Source organism: Ascaphus truei, chromosome 22 (genome assembly GCF_040206685.1).
Source record: "Ascaphus truei isolate aAscTru1 chromosome 22, aAscTru1.hap1, whole genome shotgun sequence".
Taxonomy (NCBI): domain Eukaryota; kingdom Metazoa; phylum Chordata; class Amphibia; order Anura; family Ascaphidae; genus Ascaphus; species Ascaphus truei.
The window spans coordinates 8,382,469-8,409,575 of NC_134504.1; the positions used below are offsets into that span (position 1 = coordinate 8,382,469).

The window sequence follows — 27,107 nt, forward strand, 5'->3', positions numbered from 1 at the left end:
CATTCTTTTTTTTTTTTTAATCTTTTTATTGGAAAATATAAAATTTTGCACATAATATACATTTCCTTCACACATAGTACAGCATGTTTCTTAGTAAAATATCCCAAAATATTTCTGTATGTTACACATATTACAACTTTCCATTTTCTTTGTTACTACAATAACAATTTTAACTAAATAACACTTCTACTGTATAGTGTCAACCAGTGTACAGATGCAGCGGCCGTTATTCGAACACTTCGCGCGTTGTATACCTCGGAATACCCGTGTCATGGTGCGTGATTTCTTCCAACCATACTGCCTTAAGAAGCATGTTGACTCATGTTTTTATCGAGTGCAGAAAATGGCATTTTAGCGTTGTCTGCAATACCATCGACAAACTCAAGTGGGCGATCGTGAGTTGTTGTCTTAAAAACCTAATAGCAATTACAGTAAACCTGTCTTTTATTGCTGTACAGTTCTGCAAGTGTGTGTACTGTCATTGTAATTTTAATATTAACATTACTAGTTCATACTGTATAGTGTACATGGGAAAGAAGTCCTTTCTGAGGCTCCTTAGCCATACACAAATCCTCTAACTGTAGAAGATTAAAAATATGAGCACACATAACAAAAGTATTTTGTACGAATTAAGTGTTGTATTTGTACAGGATGATAAAGGGAAAAGGAGTAATACAAAAATACAACGTCGCTTCTTCTTCCGAATGTAGAATATTTTTTCCGCGCATGCGTGTATGTCTACTTGGAACCTTGTTTAAACGCGTATGCGTGTCATCACATTTAGGCGCATGCGTTTATGTCTAATTGGAACCTTGTTGAAACGCATATGCGTGTCATCACATTTAGGCTCATGTGTGTATGTATTTGAACTACAGATACAGGTATAATCCTGCACAGCCGGATGAGTGTGAGACTGTAAACCCTTCTTGGGGATTTAGCGAGTAAAGTCTCGGGCGCCCCCTGGGGGGCACACACCCCCAGTTTGTGCACATCTGCTATAAGGGATATGCTCTTCACCACCACTTCTTCATCCCATATACAGCTGTCTGATATTTGAAAACAATATCTGTTTAGATATTTAGATATTATAGTAACGACAATGGTCCTTCCCACCTGCATGTTTCTGGTTATTGAGATAGTGTAATACTTAGGCTCTTATTGGGGGATTTGTGGTTAACGTGCGTGTTGCAAACCATGTTGGGTGCCGAAAATGTTCTTGGATTTGTAACTTTGTCACATCTGCTTGTGGGGCAATGAGGTGTTCCCAGGTTTAGAAAAAACCTCTCTGTTTCCTTACCTTTTTCTGCCATGGCTTCGATCCAGTCAAGTGTAAATAGACTAAACATTTTTTTCCTTCCATAGCTTTAAAGATGGGGGAGGGGTATGTAGCCATTGTTGCAAACTCGTTTTCCTTGCGGCCATCGCTATAACCTGCTAGGGGTCAGTGTTCTCTTATTGCTGGGCAGACACAGGAGTTACATGAGTAACGCAAGGGCCCGTTATAACTGAAAACAGCGCCTGTATTAGTGAGTTTTGAAGATAACGTTAGCATTTAAAGATACGTTAACTTAAGTCAATAAGGGAGCTCTGAGGATCTGGGCCTCCGTGCTTATGAAATCTATTAACATTAACAAACATACCACATTCACAATGAGATTTCACTGCATCTTCATTTGTATTTATTTGTCAGCTTGCTGTTTAAGCCTCTACATCTCTTTAGCATGTGCAAGAATCAAACACAAATCAGGGATCAAGAAGCAGATAAGAGGAAACATTTGTACAATCTAGCACATCTGTTTTGATATAGAAGTAAGCTCCCGCAGATTAATTTTGATTTGTTTAAATAGGTGACTCAGTGGAATTTTGTTGTGAATGCTTTAGAGAAATGTTTTATTTTGAAAGGAAACTAAGTTTTCTGGCTGGCATTTTTAATGATTGTAAACAGTTGTCTAAACAAAATAAAATCCTAATTTAAAGGATTAGCATCAGATTAAATGAGTTTCAATAGTTGTTTCGCAGTTTAATTTGTTTCAGATAAGGAGGTTATTCGTTGGGCAACCCAAGTTTTAAGGTGCACAGACTCCAAGCAGCATACTGTATAATGGAATTGCAATATACTTAGGGCTAACATTTGGTATTATTTTAACAAGTTTAATTTTTTTTTTAAAAGCCTGACCAGAAGGTATGGGGTGATATGACCTTTGATCTGAGGGTCCCAGAGGTGAAGAGGATAAGAGAGGAAGGGTGGAGGAGGATGAGGAGGAGGAGGAGGGAGTGGTCAGGTTATTTAAGAGACATTTTGCCGTCATCCACACTTAAAAGAAGCTTCCTGCCTACCCACCCCCTTTTGGAGGTGGGGAGGGGAAATGAGATGTTATGGTATTAATGTATTTATGTGTATTTTGTTTACTGTAAAAAAAATATTATTGTAAATATAAAAGAAAAAATTGGAAAAGAAATATGGAAAGATGATATTTAATTGGTTTGGTTATTGGTGTTATGTTTGTAATAGCGGGAGGGATGCAGACTGGTCAGCTTTGCCCAGGTCGCTATTAGGAGTGTTGATGGAGTTCGAAGGAGGTAGTCTTGGGGCCGGACCACATGATGTAGCAAGCCGGAGGTTGTCCTCCTAAAAGGAACCACAGAGGCTTTTCAACAAAGAGTAATCACTGGGTCGAGATCGGGTTCACAGGTTTCGGGCTACAGTACTTGCTGACCGGGTCCAGGGATGTTGGGTTTGGTTAATTGTTATGATTAATAAAAGGCCGTGAGGATTTGAACCAACGGTGTCTATGGTCATGGGGGTTTCAATGGAAGGAAATTAAAAACAAATAGCCCTTGAGTGATATGATATCAAATTAACATAAATAACCAGTTTATAAATAAGGGTATGGCTTTTGAAAAGGTTAAAGCAGATAGCATTGTTTTTTAAGGTTAAGGGGGACTAAAACTATACACCACCGCCGCCCCCATCCCTCCCCACCTCCCCCTCCCCTTCTCCCCCTCCCCTTCTCCCCCTCCACCCCTCCCCCTCTCCACCCCTCCCCCTCTCCACCCCTCCCCCTCCACACTCCCCCTCCACCCCTCCCCCACCCCCCCACACACACATCAAAATAAGGCTCACAATTATTTCTAGAAACAATAGTTTGGGCAGCAAAATAACTTGCTACATATGGACAGTAACACGTGATTTTGTTCTACTACAGCAGAACTGTATCTGATCTCTGTCAAGCCACTGTATAATAATAGCATGTTCTTGTATAGCGCTGCTAGTTTTACATAGCCATTTTGCAGGCACAGATCCCTGCCCCATGGAGCTTACAATCTATGTTTTTGGTGCCTGGGTCACAGAGAGATAAAGTGACTTGCCCAAGGTCACAAGAAGCCGACACCAGGAATTGATCCAGGTTCCCCTGCTTCAAACTCAGTGCCAGTAAGTAAGTGTCTTTACTCACTGAGCCGCCTCCTTCTCCTACATCTGTACCTACGTGTTGCTTTACCATTCTGTCTATCTACCTGTAAAAAGACTTCACAAAAATGAATAGTTATTCATAGTTTTATAGTTACTTCTTTAGAATGTATGGTATGTTTTATTTCAGCCAGGGAATTACTTCATGTTGATATTTTGCTAATATCTTGCATAAAAATGCAAAGATATACAAGCCTTCTTGTTTGTAAGGCTGAGTCCCCAGTCGTCACTGTGGAACGCGCACCCGGCGGGGGGGGGGGGAGGGCGGCGCGTGCACAGCGCTGCACCGCGATCTGCGGTCTGAGGGAAGGTTTGCGACGGGAGGGGGCGTGGCGGTGGGTTTGCTGGGGCGTGGCCATGACGTCCCGCGGCTGGTTCGCCCTCATTGGCTGAACCGCCGGTGGGGGGCATGGCCACGCCTCCGTCGCAAACACTAAACTCAAATTCCCCTGCCTGCCAGAAAACCTGTCGCGCACCGCTGGGGAAAGGTGCGCGACAAGGTAGGAACTGGGACCGGAGGTTACTGGGGGAGGGGCGGGGCTTGATCGCACAGCACACGCCTCATAGTTAGTGGGAACGCAGCCAAATGAGTGTTTTTCTGAGCTTCCCTGTGCTGCCTATTTCATTCTCTAGAGTCTCTATCACATGCGGGAGTCGTGTTCACAGCCAACCTGTGAGATTCCATGTAGGCAAAGCAGTGGGGATGAAAAATAATATCATTTTCAAATCACTGTACACAATTTTAAAAAAATGACAAATGGGGTTTTTTGGTTGTAACAGATGCAAATACGTTTTCAATGTAACTTGTAAAAATGAAACATACACGTAAACAATGTAAGAAACTGTTGATACTATTTGCTCATTTATTATATTATAAATAAGTGTGGTCAGTAAGAAAAAGTTTGAGTGAAGGCCTAGGATACCTTACAATGAATCAAGCTCAGTGGTGTCAGCAAAGAGAGAAACTGCTGGAAACCCTATGGAAAATGGAGCCTCCCTTGCTATGTATATTATAACCTGAAAGTGTGTGTTTGTTTATGTTTTACTCAAAATTATTCTGTCTTAAGTTTGTGTCCTACTGTTAGCCTCACAATACTGAAATAATAAGCTGAAGATGAGAAACCCCAAAAGGGGCAAACTACCAATATTTGAGAGGGACTTGTTTTTTTAACTTAAAGGGGCTACACATCTTATCCCGAAAAAAAAAACATTTTGTAAATAATTTACCAATCTAATTGGTTTCCTTCAACACATTTATATTGAGGAAGTCAAAATACTTTTGCAAATGGAGCAGGCATCAAAACTACAGTAGATCATGTTTGAATAATGGGTAATTTTAATTATCCAGGCATAAACTGTGCTTTTTTTTGTTTGTTTGTTTTTTAAACGTATTGTATTATAATTCCTTGCAATTTATTGCAGGGGTGCGCAAACTGGGGCGTGCGAGATTTTCTGGGGTTGGGGAGCAGCGCTTACAGGCCGGGGGAACACTCGAGGCCTCTGTAAATTCATTTACCTTGTCTCCGGTGGCTTCTGGGTATGCATCGCCATGGCAACATGACGTCGGGGGGGGGGCGAGCAGGCAGGTGGTCGCAGTGGAAAATGTTTGCAAATAAAACATACATTTTTCTCTTTTTTTTTTCCAGCACAACAGAATTCACCAAAAATCCATGAAGGTTGGTGGGCTTATAAAGAGGTTGTCCAGGGCAGTTTTGTTCCAGGTATGATACAGTTCTAAAACATATATATTTCTTTGTGATATCATTTTTATCATATTTGCAGTTGTATCATTTCCATGTTTAGTTGGCTAATTATAATTGAATCAACCCGAGAACGAAAAGGTACATGGATTTTATTAAACTGATTTGTAGTGGGAGCAAATAGAGCAGCTACAAAATCAATTAATATAACTTTTTCTTTGTTTACTCTGGTTAGTGTAAGCAACATATACTTTTGATAATGTGAACTACATATTGAATATTCTATTTCTCACAGCAATTCTAACAGTATTTCCCAATTTAAAGCAGCAATATCCATAAAAGACCCAGAGTAGAAACAAGATTGACATTATAAATATATATAAATATATACACACACACACACACACACACACACAGCTTTATTGGATTATATACACAGCTCTAATTAAAAGACAATTATAGAGGCACTGCATTAAATAATAACTCAGGACTACATGCTCTAAATTCCAATAAATCAGGAAATATAACAGGACGTTACCTAGAACTCCAAATAACTTTATGTTCCCTGGCTTCATATGGTATCCTATGCCTCAAAGCTAATTATATGCAATAATAGCACAATGTTGCTAGGCTCATTTGCATGTTATTTCAGGATAATACAGACAATACTGATTACAGTATCCTGGTCACAGTAGGAAGGGGGCGTCCGAATTTAGGGATGATGTCACAGAATATAGGAGGTCAACTTGAACTGTATCCATCTCACAGACACAGCCAGGCGTACTTTTCCTGTGACCATGGGCAGAAAAGCAATTTCCTGCTGCAATGAGTTAAACCGTTGCTGCGTCTGACCCAGTGCTATCTTGCAGCCTCTGTAGTTTTCATAGTTGCTGATAGATTATGCTAGTGTGGACTGACAGTAGATCTGTGGCTATTGCTGTGAGTATCCGATGGTGTACAGTATTCCGGGGGGGGGGGGGGGGGGAAAGGATGCACATGTGCATTGAACTTTCCATAGTGACCGTGTGATATGATGGGTTAGAAACTACAGTAAATTATAGTAAAAATTCACTGCATGCAATAACATCCCTTTGGTGAATATGGTGAATTGACATACTGCACCGACACACTTTATTCGAGCAAATACCCAGTATGTACCTGGCAGATACCTGGAATGCGCCGCTCCTCACCTCTGACAAGCCCCGTTGCATTTGCCTTCCCAGCCTGGGTTCATGCCTGGCTGACGGGCGGCTGATCTGTTAAATGATAATGATTAGGATTTAATAGGCTGCAATGCTTCGTGTGTCTACCAGATGGCATAAATTCATGAATTGTAATGCAGTATATATATATATATATATACTGTGCAGTATTGCAGCCAGCGGGAATAAAATGCTTCAATCCCTGCCTGGAAAATAACCCAATGAACTCGGGCAGAAAACAGTCACAAACCTCAATACACCCGGGTATACCCGAATTCGTGGGACTAGCCGAGCTCGAATAAAGTGTGTCGCCAGTGTATAGTAAATACAGCATTTATCTATACACTATGTAGAATATATATTTGTCTTTACAGAATAAATACACAGTATGTGCTATCAACTCACAATCTCAGTCCGAAGTGTTGCTGCTAGGTAATGAATTTTTGCAAGAGGTTTTAATCAGCCAGACTACATTTTCAGAAGAAGTGACCTAAGAATTTTCAAATATACAATAACACTTGGGTCCAGGCTCACTAAAGAGTGCTAAGCTTTTAGCATGCCTGAAGTCCCACTTGCTTGAAGTGGGGGAGGAGGGGACTGCTTTTTCTATGCATCCATCCAGGCCATAGTGTGGCCAAATCCCACATCACTAATGTGAACATTGAATGACTGTACATATTACTGAAGAAACTAATCACTTTGTTTTCACAATGTTTTGTGGTTATAAAGTTTTTATTTCTGTGAAACATCCATACAGTAGTATAAAAGTATAATAATGTATACAGTATGTCTCAAAGTGGCCACACGGATTAAAATATTAGAATCTCCTGTATTACAACAAGTCACTGTGCATTGAATTGACTATGCTTTTTGGTTGCCACTTTTTGATTCAGTGAAACTCCCCATATTACTGTGTAGTAATGTATATGTCCCTATGTGCCCACTACAATTAAAATATATAAAAAGTTGAAAATATTACAGTGTATTTATAATGTAAACTGTATACTGTATATCTCTTTGTGCCCATTATGAACAAAATAGAATATTGATACAGTATTAAAAAAGTTGAAAATTGTAATAGGTTTTTTTTAGACTTTAATCAACATCTTCTTCTGGTTGTCAATTTGATGGCTTGCATTCTGTAAAATTAATTGTGAGATTATTTACTGTACCCAATTAATAAACAAGAAATAATAAATGCTTAAAGTACAATAAGCACATGCGTTGTCTATGGAACGCACTTTACGATCTTTTAATGTAGGCTCAGGAGTAGTCGATGAAACACATATACAGGTCTTTTTATGTAGGTGCATACGTGGTCTATGGAACACATATCCAGGATCTTTTCATTTAGGTACATGCGTGGTCAATGGAACACAAATGTGGGTCTTTTAATGTAGGATCAGGCATGGTCTATGAAACCATGTGGATAAAGAATCTAAAATTCTAGTGCAAACACTTGAATAAAGTGCAATCAGTGGAAAAGAACAAATGTGAAAGTGAATGGACAATAAATATACGGTGAAGTGAACAGATATTAGAACACAGCAGAACAAAATTGTGACGAGTGCAAAAATAGTTAAAACACCACCAATAACATGTCAATCTTGTGTAATAATAAATGTTAAGCAGCTCAAAAAAACCTCTATAGCATGTCTATGCAAAATCTCGATTCCACAATGTGATGCATCATTTAATTTACATATCATAAGTCCTTTATAAGTTTTGGGAATGTCGCTATGTTTAGAGCGATATTACTTCTAAATTATGAGAGCATTTGAGTTTTACATTGACCCAATGGCAATTTTTTTATATACATTTAATTTGATTGATTGATTATTGTAGAAGCATTTGTATACCATGATAAGATGAGACATGATACGATTCCTGAAGAAGCTCCGGAAAAACACATAGAATCTGGTGAATTTGCACAGAGAACGAGGGAACAGAGTTCTGGCAACCGGACCAGCCGAGTCAAGCTGCTTCCACCCTCAGTTGAGACGTCACCGGAAGTGACGTAGGAATGCGGAAGTGATACACATACCGGCAGATATCGGCAACAGGAGACGCCATGGACCTACAATTCTGTCTACGCACATTATTCTCATGCGAAATTTGAGTGCAGTTCCACACTTTTTGTCATCTTGTCATACAGTTTTAGACAAACTACACTATTTGAGGGGTTTTTTCCTTCATTTTGTGACAAACGGGAAGACCACTGCATCATCTCATAAGAGTCACACACTGTGACTTACGATCACTGCTCCCATCAGAGAAAGGCTGTATGTCTGATATGCCATACTCCTAAGGAGACATTTGTGAGTGTAACTGACTTATACACACTTACATGGATCCATTGTGATATTGGTCGCACTATTGCATATTCGTTTTATTTATTCATATCCACGCTGTGAACCTCCTGCGCTCCCCTCACTTTGAAGTCACTTGAGTGGAGACAGATACTCAGGTTGGACCAGGTACTCAGGTGGAGGCAGGTATTCAGTGGAGGCAGGTTGTTGGGATGTAGGTTTATCTAGTTTCAGAGTTAGTTAGCCCATACTAGTAATCGTATTGGGGTAGGCATTCAGGTTGGAGCAGGTACTCGGGTGGAAGCAGGTACTCAAGTTGGAGCAGGTGCGCAGGTGGAGGCATATTTGAGGGATTGGTTCTGGAAGGTTTTTTATTCAATCTCTTTCTCTTTTGAAAGTGGCCATCTTCGAACATACAGTACCTGTCCATGATGTGGGCAGTGCCCAGCCCACACCCCTCTTGCCAAAGCACAGTGTTCTAATAAGGCAATCATTAATGCCTAAGTTGTGTTGAATAGAATTCTTCCCGTCTTTTTGGTTTGGTGTTTTTGCGTAGACTGGATACTTGTCAACGATGTACTGATGGATCTCAGATACAGACGCATGCTTACCTGTCCCGACTAGAATTGCACAATATATCATAATCGGCATAACGGCAAGCTGGTCTTGTGTGGCATGGAGAAAGCGACAAGTCCCATGCCATGCACAGTACAAAAGTTATGAGTCAGATTAAATGAATGCATAGTGGTTTTTAATAATGTGTGAAACTGCATCAGCAGAGATGTACACGGTTATAAGACAAAGAGATATGTGTAAATGTTATCTTGTACTCAGATACCTGCGAGGTTACTACCGAACTGTTGCATTCAGAGTATCACAGGGGAAGATAATTAGTGCACCACCTGGCGGCCGTGCACTGAACTGCAACAACACAGATAATAATTCTGTCTGACCACAGATGAGGTCCGTGCGGCTCAGTGCGGCAAGACCACGGGCGAGGTGCGGACAACACAGAGCTCATGCCGCACCTTAGCGCAACGGTTGAACGTAAATGACGCTATATCTGTAGCAATCATAGATTGGATGTTTTGGTAACAGGACCACTGCCAGTTGCCCAAGGATCCTTTCTTCTCTTAGGTTCCTAAATGCTATTACTGGTACAGCTTAGACAACGTTCTTGTGTCCGTAGAAGATTGACTTATCCATCACTAAAGCAGCCGAGGACGATGTGCAATTAAACGTAATTGGGATGATCTGTATTAAGCTTCTCTGCTTTATGATACTGCAAATTTCTGGTCCCTTAATATAGCCAATCCAGTGTTACAGATTAAGAATGTCACTGCAGGTCTACTGTGATAAGGTGTCAAGAGTTGGTCGCTTCACATTGGCTTGAAGCGGTGCATAAAAACATTCTTTCTGAGGTCACTCGGGAAATGCAATTGGATGTCTATTGTGACATGGTGTCAAAGTGTATCACCTTCCATTGTGTCTGAGGTTAAGGGGAAAAAAAACAGAAAAATCTTAATTCTGAAACCACACTACTGCACATATGGTATACACTGCATACAGTACACACAGTGTTTCTGTCATCCTTGTGGTTCTTCAACAATAAGGAGCAAAAAATCAACAGCAAGATGATCCAAAAAATGATGCACATGTAGAAAATCAAACTCAACTTTGAGGATGCAAAAGTGACTGAGGCAAAAGGGGGATCCAGGTGACACTCTGATAAGTAGTGATGAAGTGGAAAAATAAATAAAATATATATATTTTAAACTTATATACAGTATTCTCAGACGTGGTGGTTTAACCAGGTTTCAGCCGGAAGATCCTAAGAATCTCACAAGAAAATCCAAATGAAGAATCACAAAGAACAGAAATGGACATTCTTAGGGCACAGTGGATTGATATGAGAAATAAATGCAAAAGAAAATATATGGTGTAGTATGTCGCAACAAAGTACTCCTTTTGAAACAAATATACAGTATATGATGTGGTGGGTGTTGGTGTTAGAGACAAAAGTGAACAGGAAGTGCGCAACTATTAAACAATACCAAACACGTGAAGTGATAATACAGTGATATTAAAGGTATATTACGTGACCTAATATTCAGAATGGAGCGTCTGCAGCTGTGGTACCGGGGATGGCTCAGGGCACCCCCTAGAACGTTAGACAAAAACACAAAAGACACAGCGCACAACGCTCATAGTGCATTAAAGATATATTAAAACAACAAATTAATAAGGTAATTATTGTGCGTACATCAATAAAAAATCAGTTAGACATTTATGGGATATGTTACCCATCCACCAGCAATGCGACCCGGATCAGATGTCTTTAGCAGGGACCTTGCACCACACTGTGGACCGGATCAGCAGTCATCTACTGGCACTGGAGTTGGTAAGTAAGTCCCAGATTCAGAATGGGTAAGTATGGAGTCCTTTAAATGTCCCCGGTGAAGGTGAACAGTGTCCAGCCACAAGTGGCTCACTGGGGAACGGCCGTATCCCGCGGTCCTCGCGACGGCTGGTCTCTCTCCTTCTCCCCACCGCACCAGCACTTCCGGGTGATGACGTCACTCCAACTCGCGTCGCGTCACGTCAAGAATCTTCTCCGGTGGCCGGATCGATATAGAAATGGGGCAGAGAGTCCAATAGTTTCGAAACCGTAAAGGATAGTGTACATCGCCGATGCGGAGACAACCAGAACCATTAGAACCGAAATCGAGCCAGCTGTAAGGTAAGATATGAGGACTTACAAGCTATAGTATGGATAAGTATTGCGGAATAAAGGTACCAGATATTATGTATCTACTTGTGGAATGGCAGGGACTCAGTAGCCCAGATCTACTAAGAGCGAGAGATATCTCCCACAGCTCTCCGGGTAAGCCCTCCCGCAGTGAAAGCAGAGCGCTGCAGTCACTCAGACCAGGGAATTAGCTAATTTTGGGGGGATTTTATGTTTAATTGGCCATCGGGACAGGATTGTTTTTTTTTTTATGTTGGAGCATCAGTCCTTTATTTGAATTATCTGCTGGTGCCCCTGAGGATGAGGAGGACGGCCTTCATTCCAGCAGGGGTAAGTAATACCTTTATTTATTTAGTGTGTACAGTACATTGATTGCCTAAGCCCATTAAGGGCTTAGGTTGCCACAGTGACAATCAATGGATTAAAAAACTAGAGTTTTATTTGGTTATTAATTATTGTAATGTATATTTTGTGAAAATACTTCTCTATGGGCAATATCCCTATTAGCCACATTTGGAAGTGCTAGGGATATGCTTTACTATCTACTAAGGTGGCCAACAGGGGTATGGGAGTGTCGTTTTATGTTTATATTATATACTTTGTAGCCCTTTAAAAAAATTCTGGGGTCTCACATTGGCAATGAGCATAGTAAAAAACAAAAAAGCAGCATTACGTCCTGCTCATTTTCTCACCCATTAGCTACTCCACTTTTCCCTGGTGTGATAAGTGGGAAAGGATTTCATATATTGCTAAGGTTTTCACATTTCAGTGACACCACCTCATAGACCACAACGGAGTTTGCAACGGAATAACCATTCAACCAAGATCATGATTAAAACTTCCAGGAGAAGGCAGGTGCCACAGAGGTGAGAAAGGGCAGGTTCATCATTGAAAAGAGAAATGATCTCCTGTCAAGGAAACATTTTAGATTTATGAACATCAAAATCTAAAATGTTTCCTTGACAGGAGATCGTTTCTCTTTTCAGTAATGGACCTGCCCTTTCTCACCTCTCTGGCACCTACCTTCTACTGGAAGTTTTCATAGGTAGGTGATTGCTAAGGTATATATCCTGAGTTTAATATTATGTTGCATAGCCCTCGCATTCACAAAGGCTGCGTGGCAGTTGGACCGTTGGTTTTCTTGGCTAAATTAAATATTCCCTTTGCATGGTCCGTGTGCCCGGCTGTTCTTGTACTCTCCCATAGCGCTATTAGGCAAACCAGAAAACAATTTCCAAAGCAGCTGGTAGCAAAAAAGCAGAAGGGTAATGAAACGTCTACACCGTGCGGCAATATACAGTACTGCTGTCCGTTAAATACACCGATAAACAACCATGTGCATGTTCACACCACAATGCATGAGAAATCAACTTCTCCGGTTCCAATACATGGTACCAACACTCACATTAACGAGCCCTGTCTGATTATTTGGGCGGTGTAGATAGATCAACCCCAACGTACCAGCCTTATAATGCAAACATCAAAAAGTATGACATGGGACAAAAACGTTGCACATTATGGCATAGGACAAATCGATTGCTATTTATATGGTACAAACAGCAATACATAAGCCTTGTTATATTTAAAACAGGCGTTAGTTTCCTGTACCAACAGTTGGGCATTTATGCTCTACTTTTTAAGAATAATAAAGAGCCTGAAATGCCTAACTCTCATAAATCTCCCCCTCTAACCACAAGCAAAGCATGTGCACAGAAATGCTGCAGGGCAGGTTATAAAATACGAACGAGGAGATATTCCTGCACTATTGCCTTCCAATGGCCATCTGAGCTTGGTCTGTGCCTAGAGGAGTGCTTTCAAATGTACCACACACTCAAATTACTAGAATTATTAGAACTAACGCTGGGCCAGTGCCGCAGTGCTACGTGCTACAAACTGAGAAAAGGAGCGAGAGAGAGAGCGAGAGAGAGGAGAGAGGGGAGAGAGAGAGAGGGGAGAGAGAGAGAATTATTAGAGCTAATAAATCCAACTTTTGTGTAATGAGGAGTGCATGTCCATCTTTTTGAATCTCTATATAATCCCCTTTATGGTTATGGATTTCTGTTTATGATTCGATTGACATCCTTGGGATTTAGAGAATATTAGCTTCTAGAGATATATATATATCTCCAGCCTTGGCTTTATATGCAATTTGGCTCCCATTAGCCTATTTTAAATAACACTCCATTTGTATATATGTGTTTTATGTTACATGTTTTATGTTTCTAGATGAATATAGTTCTTATTGATCCTTTTTCGTGATTTTTGCTATTTATTTAGGTATTGTAGTGTATCTAGGTGTTTTTAGAGCTAATTATCCTGCTGTCTCCAGTGTGGGGACTCACAATGTCCGTTGCCCGACTCCCTATTATAGAAAACAGAAGAACAGATCCTGCGCTCCTACCAAATTGGGTTAAAATACTGTATACTAGTGACATATTTACATTTAGAACCTACATCTGTGTAACAAAGGAGTCGTGTGGTTGAAAACATGATTCAAGCCGCCAACCACTGCAAGGTAGAAGGTACCTACACTGAGTCTACCTTGACAAGGTTGGCGGCTTGAATCATGTTTTCATGAAAAGATGCAACCAAATTACTCCTTTTGTTACACAGATGTAGGTTCTAAATGTAAATATGTCACTACTATATTTTAACCCAATTTGCTAGGAGCACAGGAATTGTTCTTTTGTTTTCCATAAATGTAAGGCCGATCCTTTTACCAGCGGCACACTTCTAAAGGGAGAAGCGCGGGTAATATGTACAGTCTCCTATTACAGCCATCGCTTTGCTAACGCTAAATACAGGCGGTCCACGGTTATCCAACGGAATCCGTTCTGGAAGTAGCGTTGGCTTGTGAAACCGTTGTAAAGTGAGTCCCATGTTACTCAGTGGCGGTGAGCGTTAGATAACGCATTCAGGCATCAGATAATGCATTCCGGTGTCGAAAAACGGCCCGTAGGGTTGCATTGTAAAGTGTTGAATATGCCATTCGTAAAGTGAAACTTTGGATAGCGAGGACTACCTGTAGACACCACATAGGGAGCACTCATCCATGACCCCTGACAAAGAGGACTACGTTTTATTTATTTTTTAATAGAACATGAATATACAAATGTTTTCACATATGGCTTTCTGCCATATATTTTTAAACAATTACGAATAGTTGGAGAAAGAGGTGTAAATATGAATGATGTTTCATCTAGTTCATATTTATTACATCTAATCTTGGTCAGATCAAAAGTAGTAAAAAGCACCAATAAAACCTCAACTTGCGCTGAATAAAAGGATACCGATTTTTCCTAGGCACATCGAAACACTTGTAAGTGTTCTGCAACATTTTTAAGGTGTATTTGTTCACGCAGGTTTCAAACACAATTTGCACTTAAAGGGTTAATAACCACAGAGCGTATATGGTTGCTCATATAGTACATTTGTAACAAATATCATACAGTGTTAGCCTAATTTACATTTACATATGACTCTAGGTAACAACAGCTAACAGTGTTATTAGCAATGAAAATTAGCTTTACAATTGCATGTATTAAGAGGCACAGTATGGGGTATGGCTTGGCAAGGATAATTACTGTAGACCTCTATTCATAGCTTGAAACTACAAGTCTTGGATCCCGAGGCAAAGTGATTAAGTAAACAAGCAAAGTCTAATAAGAGCTACAGTACATTAACACATAATAAAAGCTATATTAACATCTTCTGTGTATTCCATTTTTGGGCTCTTACACCATTGGTGGGCAACATGATATACAGTGACCCTGTGGAACCAACTCAACTGTGGTAAGTAACACAGATCAAGAAGCTTTCTAAATGTGCGACAATATACTCAACAAGAGATCTTGGAGTAATGAGGCTCAAGCCTCGGTGTCCAATGTCACCACTGACAGATTTAATCTGTCAGCCAGAACAGAACCTCCGATATACAGTACTTAGTCCTCAAAAGATGAGATGATATATAGAGGTTTGACTAGCTTTGCTAGTCCCATGCTGTGCTTAAAAGCTGTGTGACAGTGATGAATTTGCTTATATGGGCTCCATATGAATGGATATTCCAGGCAAAAGGTAACACATGGTGTGCTCATTTGCATGTCATTTCCCAGAATCCCTTGCTGCGGTTGAAAGGCAGGGTTGCAGACCTGTCTAAGACATGTGAATGTGCTCACAAGAGATATTCTTTATTGGATATATATATATATTTATATTTAAAGCACAGCATGGGAATCAGATGCAAAGCCAGAGAAACCATTCACAGACATGTTTCAACCTTAATGGGTATCATCAGCATGACGTTGGTTGTACGGCTGGCTTTGCATTTTCAAGACTGCAGGGTTTACCATCACATTTTAAGTTATGGTGGGTGAAAAGGGCAATATATATATATATATATTGCCCTTTTCACCCACCATAACTTAAAATATATATATATACACCTCTCTGTGGAAGGTTCCCTTGAAATATTGTATGTGTGTATGTATATATCATATATATATATACATATATATATACTATGTCACACACACGTGTGTGTGTGTGTGTGTGTGTGTGTGTGTGTGTGTGTGTGTGTGTGTGTGTGTGTGTGTGTGTGTGTGTGTGTGTGTGTGTGTGTGTGTGTGCGCCACAGAGTAAATGTGATCCATCCCACAACTTCCCAGTTACTGAGGCTGGTGGATGGGACATCCAGACCAGAGTTCACAGTTGTTTTAATTCCCCTCGCCTGCTCTCATAATTAGGGACCAGGGGCTTATGGCGGTTAGGTTTGCTGTCTTACTCTCTCCTAGAACCTGGAGGCTGGGGCACCGCTGCTCCCTGCACCCAGTCAGGGGAGGACACCCCCTTCAAGGTAGCAAAAACCCTTCTTCTTATGAATTCTGTAACTGATTGTAAATGTGCTGTATTTCGTATAGCCGGAAAGCGGATAAGCCGCTCAGCCCTGGAGAGGGAAATCTGTCTAAGTAAGCGCTTCGATTGAGCAGGGTTATTTGTGGTGTATTTCTATGCAAGTGTTGCAGTCCCACTGCTGGGATAGAACGTATGTATGTATGTATGTCTTTATTTATATAGCGCCATTAACGTACATAGCGCTTCACATTAGAATCTAACGGGCTAGAGGGCTGAGTAACTCAAATGTATTTCAAAGTATTGCAGTTCCACTGCTTGGGACTAATCTTACAGGCCTCAGCCTGGGTAACGCAATGTGTTTCAGTTAACGTTTCCGTCCCTGCTGGGATGGAATCTAGCAGGCAGAGGCCTGAATGTTACAATATTGCGCTGTGCGTTCTCTGTTTACCGTAAAAGACCATTTAATCAAGAGCCCAGACATATACACATATACATATGCAGTGGTTGACAAATCACCAAAAAATCTACTCGCCACCTAGTACCAAATGTGTGCTGCTTGGGCCAATATTTACTCGCCTGGGGGTTAAATCCACTCGCCCGGGGCGAGCAAATGTATAGGTTTGTCGAACACTGTACATATGCACAATATTTCAGGGGAATCTTCCACGGTGCCTCAAGAAGAAAGTTCGACCAGTGTTATCTGCCCGTGCTCACGTATGGATGTGAAACGTGGAACCAAAATGCAAAGATAATTCAGAAGCTTCAGACAATGCAAAGAAGTATGGAGAGATGCATGCTGGGTATTACCCGAAGAGGCAGGAAATAGAATGGAGGGGTTCCAAACCAAACGAACGTCTGTGACATCATCACATGGGGGAAGAAATTAAAATGGCGGTGGGTCAAACATATTGCAAGAAGAGGTGACTATCGCTGGACAAAGATGGTACTCAACTGTATTCCAAGAGAGAATACAACACCAAGGCGATGGCCAAAAGTAAGATGGGAAGATGAAACAAAAAAATTGATGGGGATGAGGTTGGACATGTTTACCCCACAAGGAGGTGAGGCGCGTGTGAGAGGCGAGGACGAGAGCATGTAGAAATATGACAGGGACCAGGATTGGGAGAGATGTCGCCAGAATTATCTATTAAGTCAGCAAAACATGTAAAATCTTATGTTTTTTTGTTTTCAATAAAAAAGTTTTGTAGTATTGGATTATTCTTACTATATTTAAAATATATATGATTGAACTCGTCATGCCATTGTAATGAGTTTTAAAGCATACTTTGGTTTCTATAGCAGGTTTTAGCTCAGATCCCCAGCAGTGCAAGAACCTTGCAACACTTTCCTGTTTGTGATAATTTGATGCCAATATTCCCCGCAGCTTGAGCTGTTAACATTATCTATTGTTACAGTTATCTTTGTATAAGGATACATTTTTGCTGCAGAGTTACACTGACTGAAGCAGCGCTTATGTTCGGCTGCGTCCCCGCTAGCGCTGAGCGTGCTGATCGGGCGGCGCTTGCGGCGGTTACTTACATATAGAAATATATGTAAGTCCCCGGCGCTCATGCTTGGAGCGCTCTCCAAGCATGAGCGCGCTCAGCGCCAGCAGGGACTGGGCGTGCTGATGCAATGAGTGCGGCTTTAGCAGGTCCTCGCGCATGCTTCCGCAAGCGTGCGGAAGCGTAGCCAACAACAATTTTTTAGTTTGAGCGCTCATGGGAGCGCAGGGCCGGTCACGTGAGCGGTTCGCCGAATGAGGGCGAACCAGCTCCGTGACGTCACTGGCCCGCCCCCCGACGCCCTCGGACGGGGCACGAACTAAAGGCAGGGAAAGCACCCACTTTCCCTCAGCCTCAGCGCGCCTCCGCACGGCTGAAGTCACCATGGACTCAGCCTTAGGCACACAATCAGGATTTTTACAGATTTATTACAGGAACACCAAATGATTACCATCTTGCGTAAGAATGTAGAATTATACATTGTCACATGCTTTACAAATAGAAATAAGACAAAAAGAAAAAAATTGGAGGGGGGTGTGCTATTTATTGCTGCTTTAAATGATTTCTGTATATTATTTTTTCAATTTGCAAGATATTTTTTATTGTAAGTGCAAATAGGACAGATGTTTTAAATATTGTTGCAAAATCTATATTTAAATAGCAAGAGGATAACAAGTCACCGAACATACTATAGATACAGTACTTACTGGGCTATCTTGCAGTCAGAAGCTAAAATTACAAGTGTTTTCCGACGTAAAAAATATATAATCCCCCCCCCCCTCTGCTTTTACTGGGGAATAAACAGCAGCAGACACCACAGGTGGCTTTTCGAGGCTTGCCCAAGTATCAGGGAGCGTATGGCTGTCTACATAGCACCATTTCTTCAGGGGTGGATACGCAAGAGGTGACTATTTTCATGGAGGAGAATCCTTCTATGGCTCGTGTAATGTATTTGTCTCATTCGTCTGCAAAATTCAAACGTAATCTTATGTCTCTTATTAATCAATTAAGTACAGTTTTAGCCCTTTCCCGGCATAGGCCTAACAGACGGAAATGTATAGGCAGACGGCATAAACACGTGTAATAACAGTTGAACTTGTAAATAATTAATAATGCGTCATTAAAGAACAAGAGGAATAAAAAAAATTGTATTCACTGAGAACAGATGTTAAAGGATATAAAATGTGGGAAAAAAGGAGCTCTCAAAGAATCCATAAAAACCTGAGATATAATAATCATGTACGTATATAGACATATGAATTTACTACACACGTGTATATACAGCAAGAACAAACTAAATACTGTAGGGAAGAAAAATTTACATTTTAAATAGATACTTTTTATTACCATATTTATCAACGGTAATGTATATGCAGTGCCAGCAATGTATGCAGTGCCTTATAGAACAGGCATTGGCATAAAAGGCAACAAAATGCAGAAGTGCATTTATATATACAGTATATATACAGTATGTATGGTAACCCCCATCCTTTAGCTTCTTTGCATAGCCAGTTAATCAACCCCACACTGATGAGACCCCTTAAGGTCGAAATAGCTGTCTGTGGGTGGGTTATCTGGCTATGCACCTTAACCTTGGCTGTGCTCAAAGCTGTGACCATGCAGCAATCTTAAGCCTATAGGGAACCATGTTAAAAATGGTTTTTGAAGCAAAAAGTGGCACTGTGTGCTCATTTGCATGTCATTTCCCAGAATCCCTTGCTGCAGTGGAAGTGCTGGGTGCTGGGCGATAATGGTGAAAGGCAGGGTTGCAGACCTGCCTAAGACATGCAGATGAGCATACAGTTGTATGTACATTTATATATATAGATATATAGATATATATGAGAGAAATTCAGAGGATCTTACAATCTACAGTAAGTGGAATGTAGCGAAATTTTAAAGACAATAGGATTACAATACTATATTTGTATATACAAATGTTATGTTATTGTAAACTTACAGGAACTTCTGTAGTCCCAATATTGTAAAGTTAACTGGTATTTTGAACAGTCATTGTTAAAAGAAGTGATGGGGTCTCAGGATGTGCTGTGTTTGCAGAAATAACATTGCCACATGTCTTTACCCCTAATTATCCCAATGTGTAGCTTTCTTGAAATGTTCAAGGTTTATTAAGACATGACCCTCCCCCGCCCCCCCCCCCACACAACAACAGAATCTGAAAAAACATTGTAGATAAGTTCTGCGTGTACCCGTTTGCAGTAACGTTCTATTAAGTTAATATTGCAGTTCTTTAATTTTCCAGGACATCATGACATGGTTCGCATCATGACTTTAATACCAATCAGTGCCAGTAGTGGCGCAGAAAGCCCTTAGGGCCATATGTAATAAGCCATAATGTTCTTTAATGAATAACACCATTTAGCAATTATGATCCTCGGTGTGGCATACACAGGCGTAACTGGCTTCTTTGTTCCCCTCGTCATACCCAGGAACAGCATACAGTTTCCATTGGATTTAATAGTAATAATGCCACCCGCCATACTTCAAAAAAGGGACAGCTTGGCCTGCTACATCTGTACAATCCCACCATCAATCTCTTGGATTTCGACTGCGTTACAGTCCCCATGGCAGTAATCCATTCAGGGGATGAAATCATGCTATCTTCCCCAGACATCTCACAGAGTAGGAAACTAACTCATGAAGAAGGCATTTCAACCATATCCATGTGAACATTAATGCATGTACAGGCAGACCTCGGTTATCCAACGGAATCCGTTCTGGAAGTACTGTAGCGTTGGATAGCGAAACCGTTGTAAAGTGAGTCCCATGTTAATCAGTGGCGGTGAGCGTAGGATAACGCATTCAGGAGTCGGATAACGCATTCCGGCGTCGGATAACGCATTCCGGCATCGGATAACGCATTGCGGCGTCGGATAAATGCCCCGGGGTTGCGCTGGATATGCCATTCGTTGTAAAGTGAAACGTTGGATAGCGAGGGCTACCTGTATATCACACTATGGGCCATATTACCTAAAGAGTGCTACTCTTTAGAAGAACGTAACTCCCATTCAAATGAATGTGAATTTAAAACGTCCTGAAGCTTAGCACCATTTAGTGAACATGGGCCTAAGAACTTCCGTTAGGTAATTTTTTTTACATTTTTGTTGTTTTTAAGATCATATTTTTATGGAGACATCAAACTGTAGTTTTTGTTGACGTGACATTTTCGGCAACTATTGCTCCACATATACCCTGGCTTGGATGACAGTGATTTCCAACTAATGGTCTGCAATAAAGAGTTGAACATTTTTGGTGTCCACAAAAGTGGGGTGTTTCGGGGCTATATTATTTGGAGGTATCCACTCTAGATAATCTTCTGCAGTTTGGTTTGGGTTCAGAATTTTTAACCTCACGTACAGGTGGCAAAAAATGTTGATCTTGTGCCATAGACTCAACTCTTCTGTGGTTGGGTCTCGTGGATCTTGCCTGTTGGAAACAACTCTTTTGTTAACTTGGATGTCGACTTTTGAACCTCTTGCTGGGTTGGACCTCATCACTAGTGATGCTATATCATCCCTTTCTTAAAATGAAAGCAAGTAGTGACAGGAGAAGTCACCACCATATTCAAATCCTTTCGGAGTAGCATTCTCTTGCTTTTGTTAAAGTTTTCACTTATCAGATCACAATACTTACAATATCTTATATACATAAAACAAATTGCGAACGAATCTGGACTATGTAATATCACCTACCAAAAAGTCCATTAAAAATTGAGGAACCTAAAACTGATCAAAATGCTACAAAATGAAAGAACAAACCCTATTGTGTGATCAAATCTTTCTATTTTATTTTCAGATATTTCGTTCACTGTTAATGATCCACAATTAATGAATCATTTTGCCAGCTGAAACTTCAAATGTAAGATTTCTGAACAACACTGATCACTAAGCAAAGTACTTTCTATATACAATTAAACTTACTAGTAACCCAGCAAGAGAGAAAAAGTATGTGCAGTTAATTTTTTAATTGTACGAACCCTTTAGAATGATTTGACACATTCATTTATTTTTTTTTTTCATAAAGTTCTAAATTGTAAGATATTTATGCACTTTTTATTAAATGCTCACGTAATGTTTCCCGTTCTTTGTGGCAGTGCCTTCCTTCTGGGGATTGGTAAATTCAGCCTGGAATCTTTGTGCTGTTGGAAAACGACAGTCCCCTGTCAATATAGAAACCAGCCATATGATTTTTGATCCTTTCTTAAGTTCTCTCCGCATTAACACAGGTGGACGGAAGGTAAGATTATTATTATTATTATTTTTTATATATATATATATATATATATATATATATTTAAATCGTGCTGTATTTTCGGAAATAAATCAAATACTTTTAATATTGACATTTTACATACTGTATGCATTTTATGTTAAATATTTACCCCTGTTCGAGTTAATATTGCCAGGCATACTTTAGATGTAGAATGCACAGTAATGGAGGTGTACTGTACCCATTGTTTCAGCAATCTAATCCTTTTAGACTTTGCACACATTGGTGACCAGATTCTTTTATTCCACTGTATGTTTCTCTAGAACTTGGGTATATACATAGTTATATATTTACATATTTACATAATTACATAGAAGATGAGGTTGAAAAAAGACATATGTCCATCAAGTTCAACCTACTGTATGCTAAATTTAGATGACAGATACTTATCCTATATTTGTACTTACAGCACATAGATCCAGAGGAAAGCCAACAGAAAGCCCCAGTTAAATATCATCTAATTATATTTTATCAGGGGGAAAAATGAATTCCTTCCTGACTCCAAATATTGGCAATCAGATTACTCCAGAGATCAACACCCTTACTATGTTTTCTTATTTGGTATATCCCTGTATACCTTTCCTTTCTAAAAAAAATAGGTCCCACCATTTTTTTTTAAAGATATCTATTGTATCTGCCATTACAGTCTCCATGGGTAATGAATTTCATATTTAACTGCCATTACTGTAATGAACCCTTTCCTTTGTTGCTTTTGAAATCTCCTTTCCTTCAACCTTAAGGGATGACCCCGAGTCATTTGTACTGCCATTGGGATGAATAGTTCATTTGAAAGCTCCCTGTACTGTCCTCGAATATATTTGTATATAGTTATCATATCCCCTCTTAGACGCCTCTTTTCTAATGTAAATAAATCTAATTTAGCAAGCCTCTCCTCATAAATCAGATTATACACCCCCTTTATTAATTTGGTGGCTCTTCTCTGCACTTTTTGTAGTCCCATAATGTCTTTTCTATGGAGTGTTGCCCAAAACTGTACTCCATATTCAAGGTGTCGCCTTACTAATGCTTTGTAATGGGGCATAATTATGTTTACTTCCCTCCATCCATTCCCCATTTAATGCAAGATAAGATCTTGTTTGCCTTTGCAGCTACTGCATGACTTTGGGAACTATTACGAAGCCTGCTGTCTACAAGCACTCCTAAATTCTTCTCCATCAAAGATTCTCCTAATTTATCCCTAATTCATTTGTAAGTTGCCTGTTTATTATTGTTTCCCAAATGCATAACCTTACATGTATCTGTATTCAACCTCATCTGCCATTTACCTGCCCAAGTTTCCAAGTCCTTCTGGAGAGAAATTACATCCTGCTCTGATTCTACTACCTTACACAATTTAGTGTCACCAGCAAAGACGGAGACTTTGCTCTCTATGCCAGCCTCAAGGTCATTTAAAAAATAATTTTACAAGCATGGGTCCCAGTATTGATCCTCTCAGGTACTCCAGTCAAAACGTTAGCCCAACCTGAAAAAAGTCCATTTACAACAAATATTTTTAATGAGTCCAATTTGCTTTATTTGATACACTAACCTCTTGTGTGGAACCATATAAAAAGCCTTTCCAAAATCTAAGTAGACCACATCAACTGCATTACCCTGGTCTAAATTCCTACTTTCCTCCTCAAAGAAACTAATAAAGCTACTTTGGCACGACCTATCCTTCATAAATCCACGCTGACCATTACTAATAATTTTGTTTTCCATGAGGTATTCCTGAATATTATCCCGTACTAAACCTTCAAGTAGCTTCCCCACTATTGATGTCAGGCTTACAGGTCTGTAATTCCCCGTTTGTGATTTAGCTCCTTTTTTAAATATAGGCACCCCATCTGCTTTACGTCAATCTTGTGGTACTGAGCCTGTGGAAATGGAGTCTTTGAATATTAACTGTAAACGGTTTGGCTATTACTGAACTTAACTCCTTAAGGACTCTTGGATGTATGCCATCGGGGCCAGGTGCCTTATTTACTTAAATTTTATCAAGCTGTCTATGAATTTCTTCCTCAGTTAACCAATTGCTCATTAATATAGAGGTTGTGGATTCCTTCGACTGCACTACTATTGCAATTGATTCTTCCCTGGTAAATACAGAGACAACAAATTAGTTTAATACTTCTGCTTTTTCCTTATATCCAATAATTTGACTACCCATCTCACATTGAAAGGGCCCTATATTTTCTTTTCAATTTTTTTGCTATTAGGTACTTAAATAACTTGTTACGGTTGCAATCCTTTTTTCATTTTTTTTGCTAATTTCTTTCTTCAAAAGGTTCCCATCTATTGATACTTGCTAGGTCAAGGTAGACATTACTGTACTGTCATCTCTATTCCAGTGTTTCCCAACTCCAGTCCTCAGGGAACCCCAACAGGTCAGGTCTTAAGGATATCCCTGCTCCCAGCACCGGTGGCTCAGTCAAAATGACTGAGCCGCTGATTGACCCACCTGTGCTGGAGCTGAGATATCTTTAAGACCTGACCTGTTGGGGTTCCCCGAGAACTGGAGTTGGGAAACACTGCTCTATTCCAGGAATTTTGATATTTATAGAATTGACACATTTGTTCAACATCATGTTGGTCATACTGAGATTCACATGGAGGCTCACTTTCTTACTTTATTTGAAGAGTTCTCTTATTTTTTTTTCTTTAAGTCTTTGTATATGAATATGGGATTAGGTGTGTTGAGAGGGGGTATGGGTAGGGGAAAGTGGGTGTTAAAGGTAGTTTCCATAGGGGGCTAAATTAATCCCCTGGGGAGGATGGCAGGGTTATCACCTTTCATTTCATAGTGGTATGATATATAAGGGTTAGTTAGCAAGTTAAAAGTATTAGCCAATTGGTACCTTAGGCCCCGCTTATAGTGCTGGCGACAGTGACGCAACCGATGATGTCACCCGACGCCGTCGCCACCTGCGATAGTTGTAATTTGGTTTTTAGCAACGGTTGCCAATGACGTCACCAAAGGGGTCATGCCGTGGTCTCTGATTGGTTTAGAGACAGTCACACATGGTGACTGACTCTAAAAAAAATCAAATAGACCCGTCTACCAAATTTTTTGCCGCGACGTCGCTCCATCGCCGTCACACTTACTATAAGCGCTGTCGACGGAGTCAATGTATTTGTTTTCGAGCGATGTCACGTCGCCGTTGTAAGGCACTAGAAGCGCAGCCATAGTCCGCATAAAGGCATGCTTGATGCTGGCCTGTATAACCACTATAACCACTATATTTACTATAGTTACTAAGGAGTTAATGGAATATTTATTTATCAATTATGGCAGGAATATATTGCATATCAATATATAACTTGCATCCCCAGGAGTAGAAATAAAACAAGTTCCCCCTCCAAAATGCCAATTTATTTTTTTTAACAGAATTAACCAATAAATTGGCATATTGTGTGGGGGAAGAGGTCCACGTTTGTTTTGTGAAGCAGCAGCTGGCACTTAGGGCTATATTCTACCGTATATACCCCAAATCCATGTGATCTTTTATAGACCCCACTAGGTAATGTGGAAAATGTAACCTTGTATGATATTGTCACGTTGTCACGACATAATACATACGAATCGAAGGAAATAATAAAATATGTGTTGCTGTCCATAGACCCTTAAAACTGCCATTTCATTAAAAAAAAAATCTATTCTGTATCTGGTAACATAGTAACAGAGAGAATCCGAGATTAACATGTTTCACCATCTGGGCAGATTAATGTTTTCTAAAACAAAGAGCTAGAGATGAAAGGAATGGCCTTGCATATAAAGTAAAGCAGGGATATGTACTATATTTTTCCTGATTTTGCATGTGGCTATTTTTTAGATTAATTTTATGATTAAATTATTTAATAACAAATGATATCAAATGATGGTTATATTCACATTTTTCTATTTTCCTCCACCTGTTTAAACTGTAGAATTCCTTTTATTTCTTCACATCCCTCTCTCACACATACAGTACAGTGTACTTGTATATTTTATATTGAACAATCGGCATCGGTTTGATTTCTAAATATTGTCAGTCTCCCTGTATGCAGTTGCAATTAAAAACCACAAATATGTGTTCCTCATTTTTCATTGCATATTTTACATTGTTTAATACGCTGAAACCAGAAATGGTTAATAAAGGCTTGGAATATGTTTATATATTTCAAATGTGTCTCATTTTGAAATGCTAGACTGATGGTGGCTAATTTAAAGATGGCATTTAAATTCAAGTAAACTTGCTAGATGGACATATTCAATATCTATCAACTTATTTGCTGTACTTTTTGTTTTGAATGTTATGTGACAGATGTTGTATCTGCACAAAATACAACTGAACATTTCCATAAAGTTAAGAAGAACCAAGCACATCATTGCAAGAATACCATTAGCTGAGCATGTTTTCTGATAACCAACTAACATATTCACCGACAATTTTACTTTTTCAAAGCAGTTTGGGCTCATTTAAAGGAAATTGGATGTTACAGACAGTAGATGGCTTTTGGGACGTCGAATAGCTGTTACAAAGGAATCGTCTGTCATGTATTCATACATCTGTATAAAGTTGCCCTTAAAAGCAGTACAGCTTCATAATTAACTCCTTAGTAAAGGGACAGGCCCTCCAAGTTCCAAAAAGGGGGAGAGGGGGAGAGAGACCACACACTCCGGTAGTAGAATTCACGATGGCCTGGTGCCAGTCCCATATAATAATGTAAACAGGTATAGGTATTCCATACAATACATATAGTGAGGCTGTTGAATCACCCAGAATTATATATGATGCTGCAGCTGCTTGTGCGTAACCTCTAGTGACCTCAGCGTGTGCCCACCCCCCAGCGATCCCCAGACGCAGGCACTACATTTGGAGATAGAAGTGAGCGTGATGGAGAAGTCACTGCCATACTGCCGCACTGTTGAGCCTGCTTGAGATTCTCCCCCCCCCAAATAGACACACAGACACACAACCCTGAAGCCATACCTGAAGCATCCCCTGTGCAGACTGGATATCTTCTGTGCACACAGTGATCGCGGCAGCCA

General features: G+C 40.1%; 1 protein-coding gene across 3 annotated transcripts in view; it reads left to right on the plus strand.

Annotated features, from left to right (window-relative positions):
• CA10 (carbonic anhydrase 10) overlaps positions 1-27,107 on the plus strand; it is a 107,541-nt gene that overhangs the window by 46,996 nt on the left and 33,438 nt on the right. Inside the window, exons 3-4 of one of the 3 annotated variants that reach the window (XM_075579857.1) lie at positions 5,116-5,190; positions 21,900-22,042. In XM_075579857.1, coding sequence (XP_075435972.1) covers positions 5,116-5,190; positions 21,900-22,042 — 218 coding nt within the window. The remainder of the gene's footprint in view (positions 1-5,115; positions 5,191-21,899; positions 22,043-27,107) is intronic. The other 2 variants (XM_075579860.1, XM_075579859.1) reach the window with 2 other exon arrangements.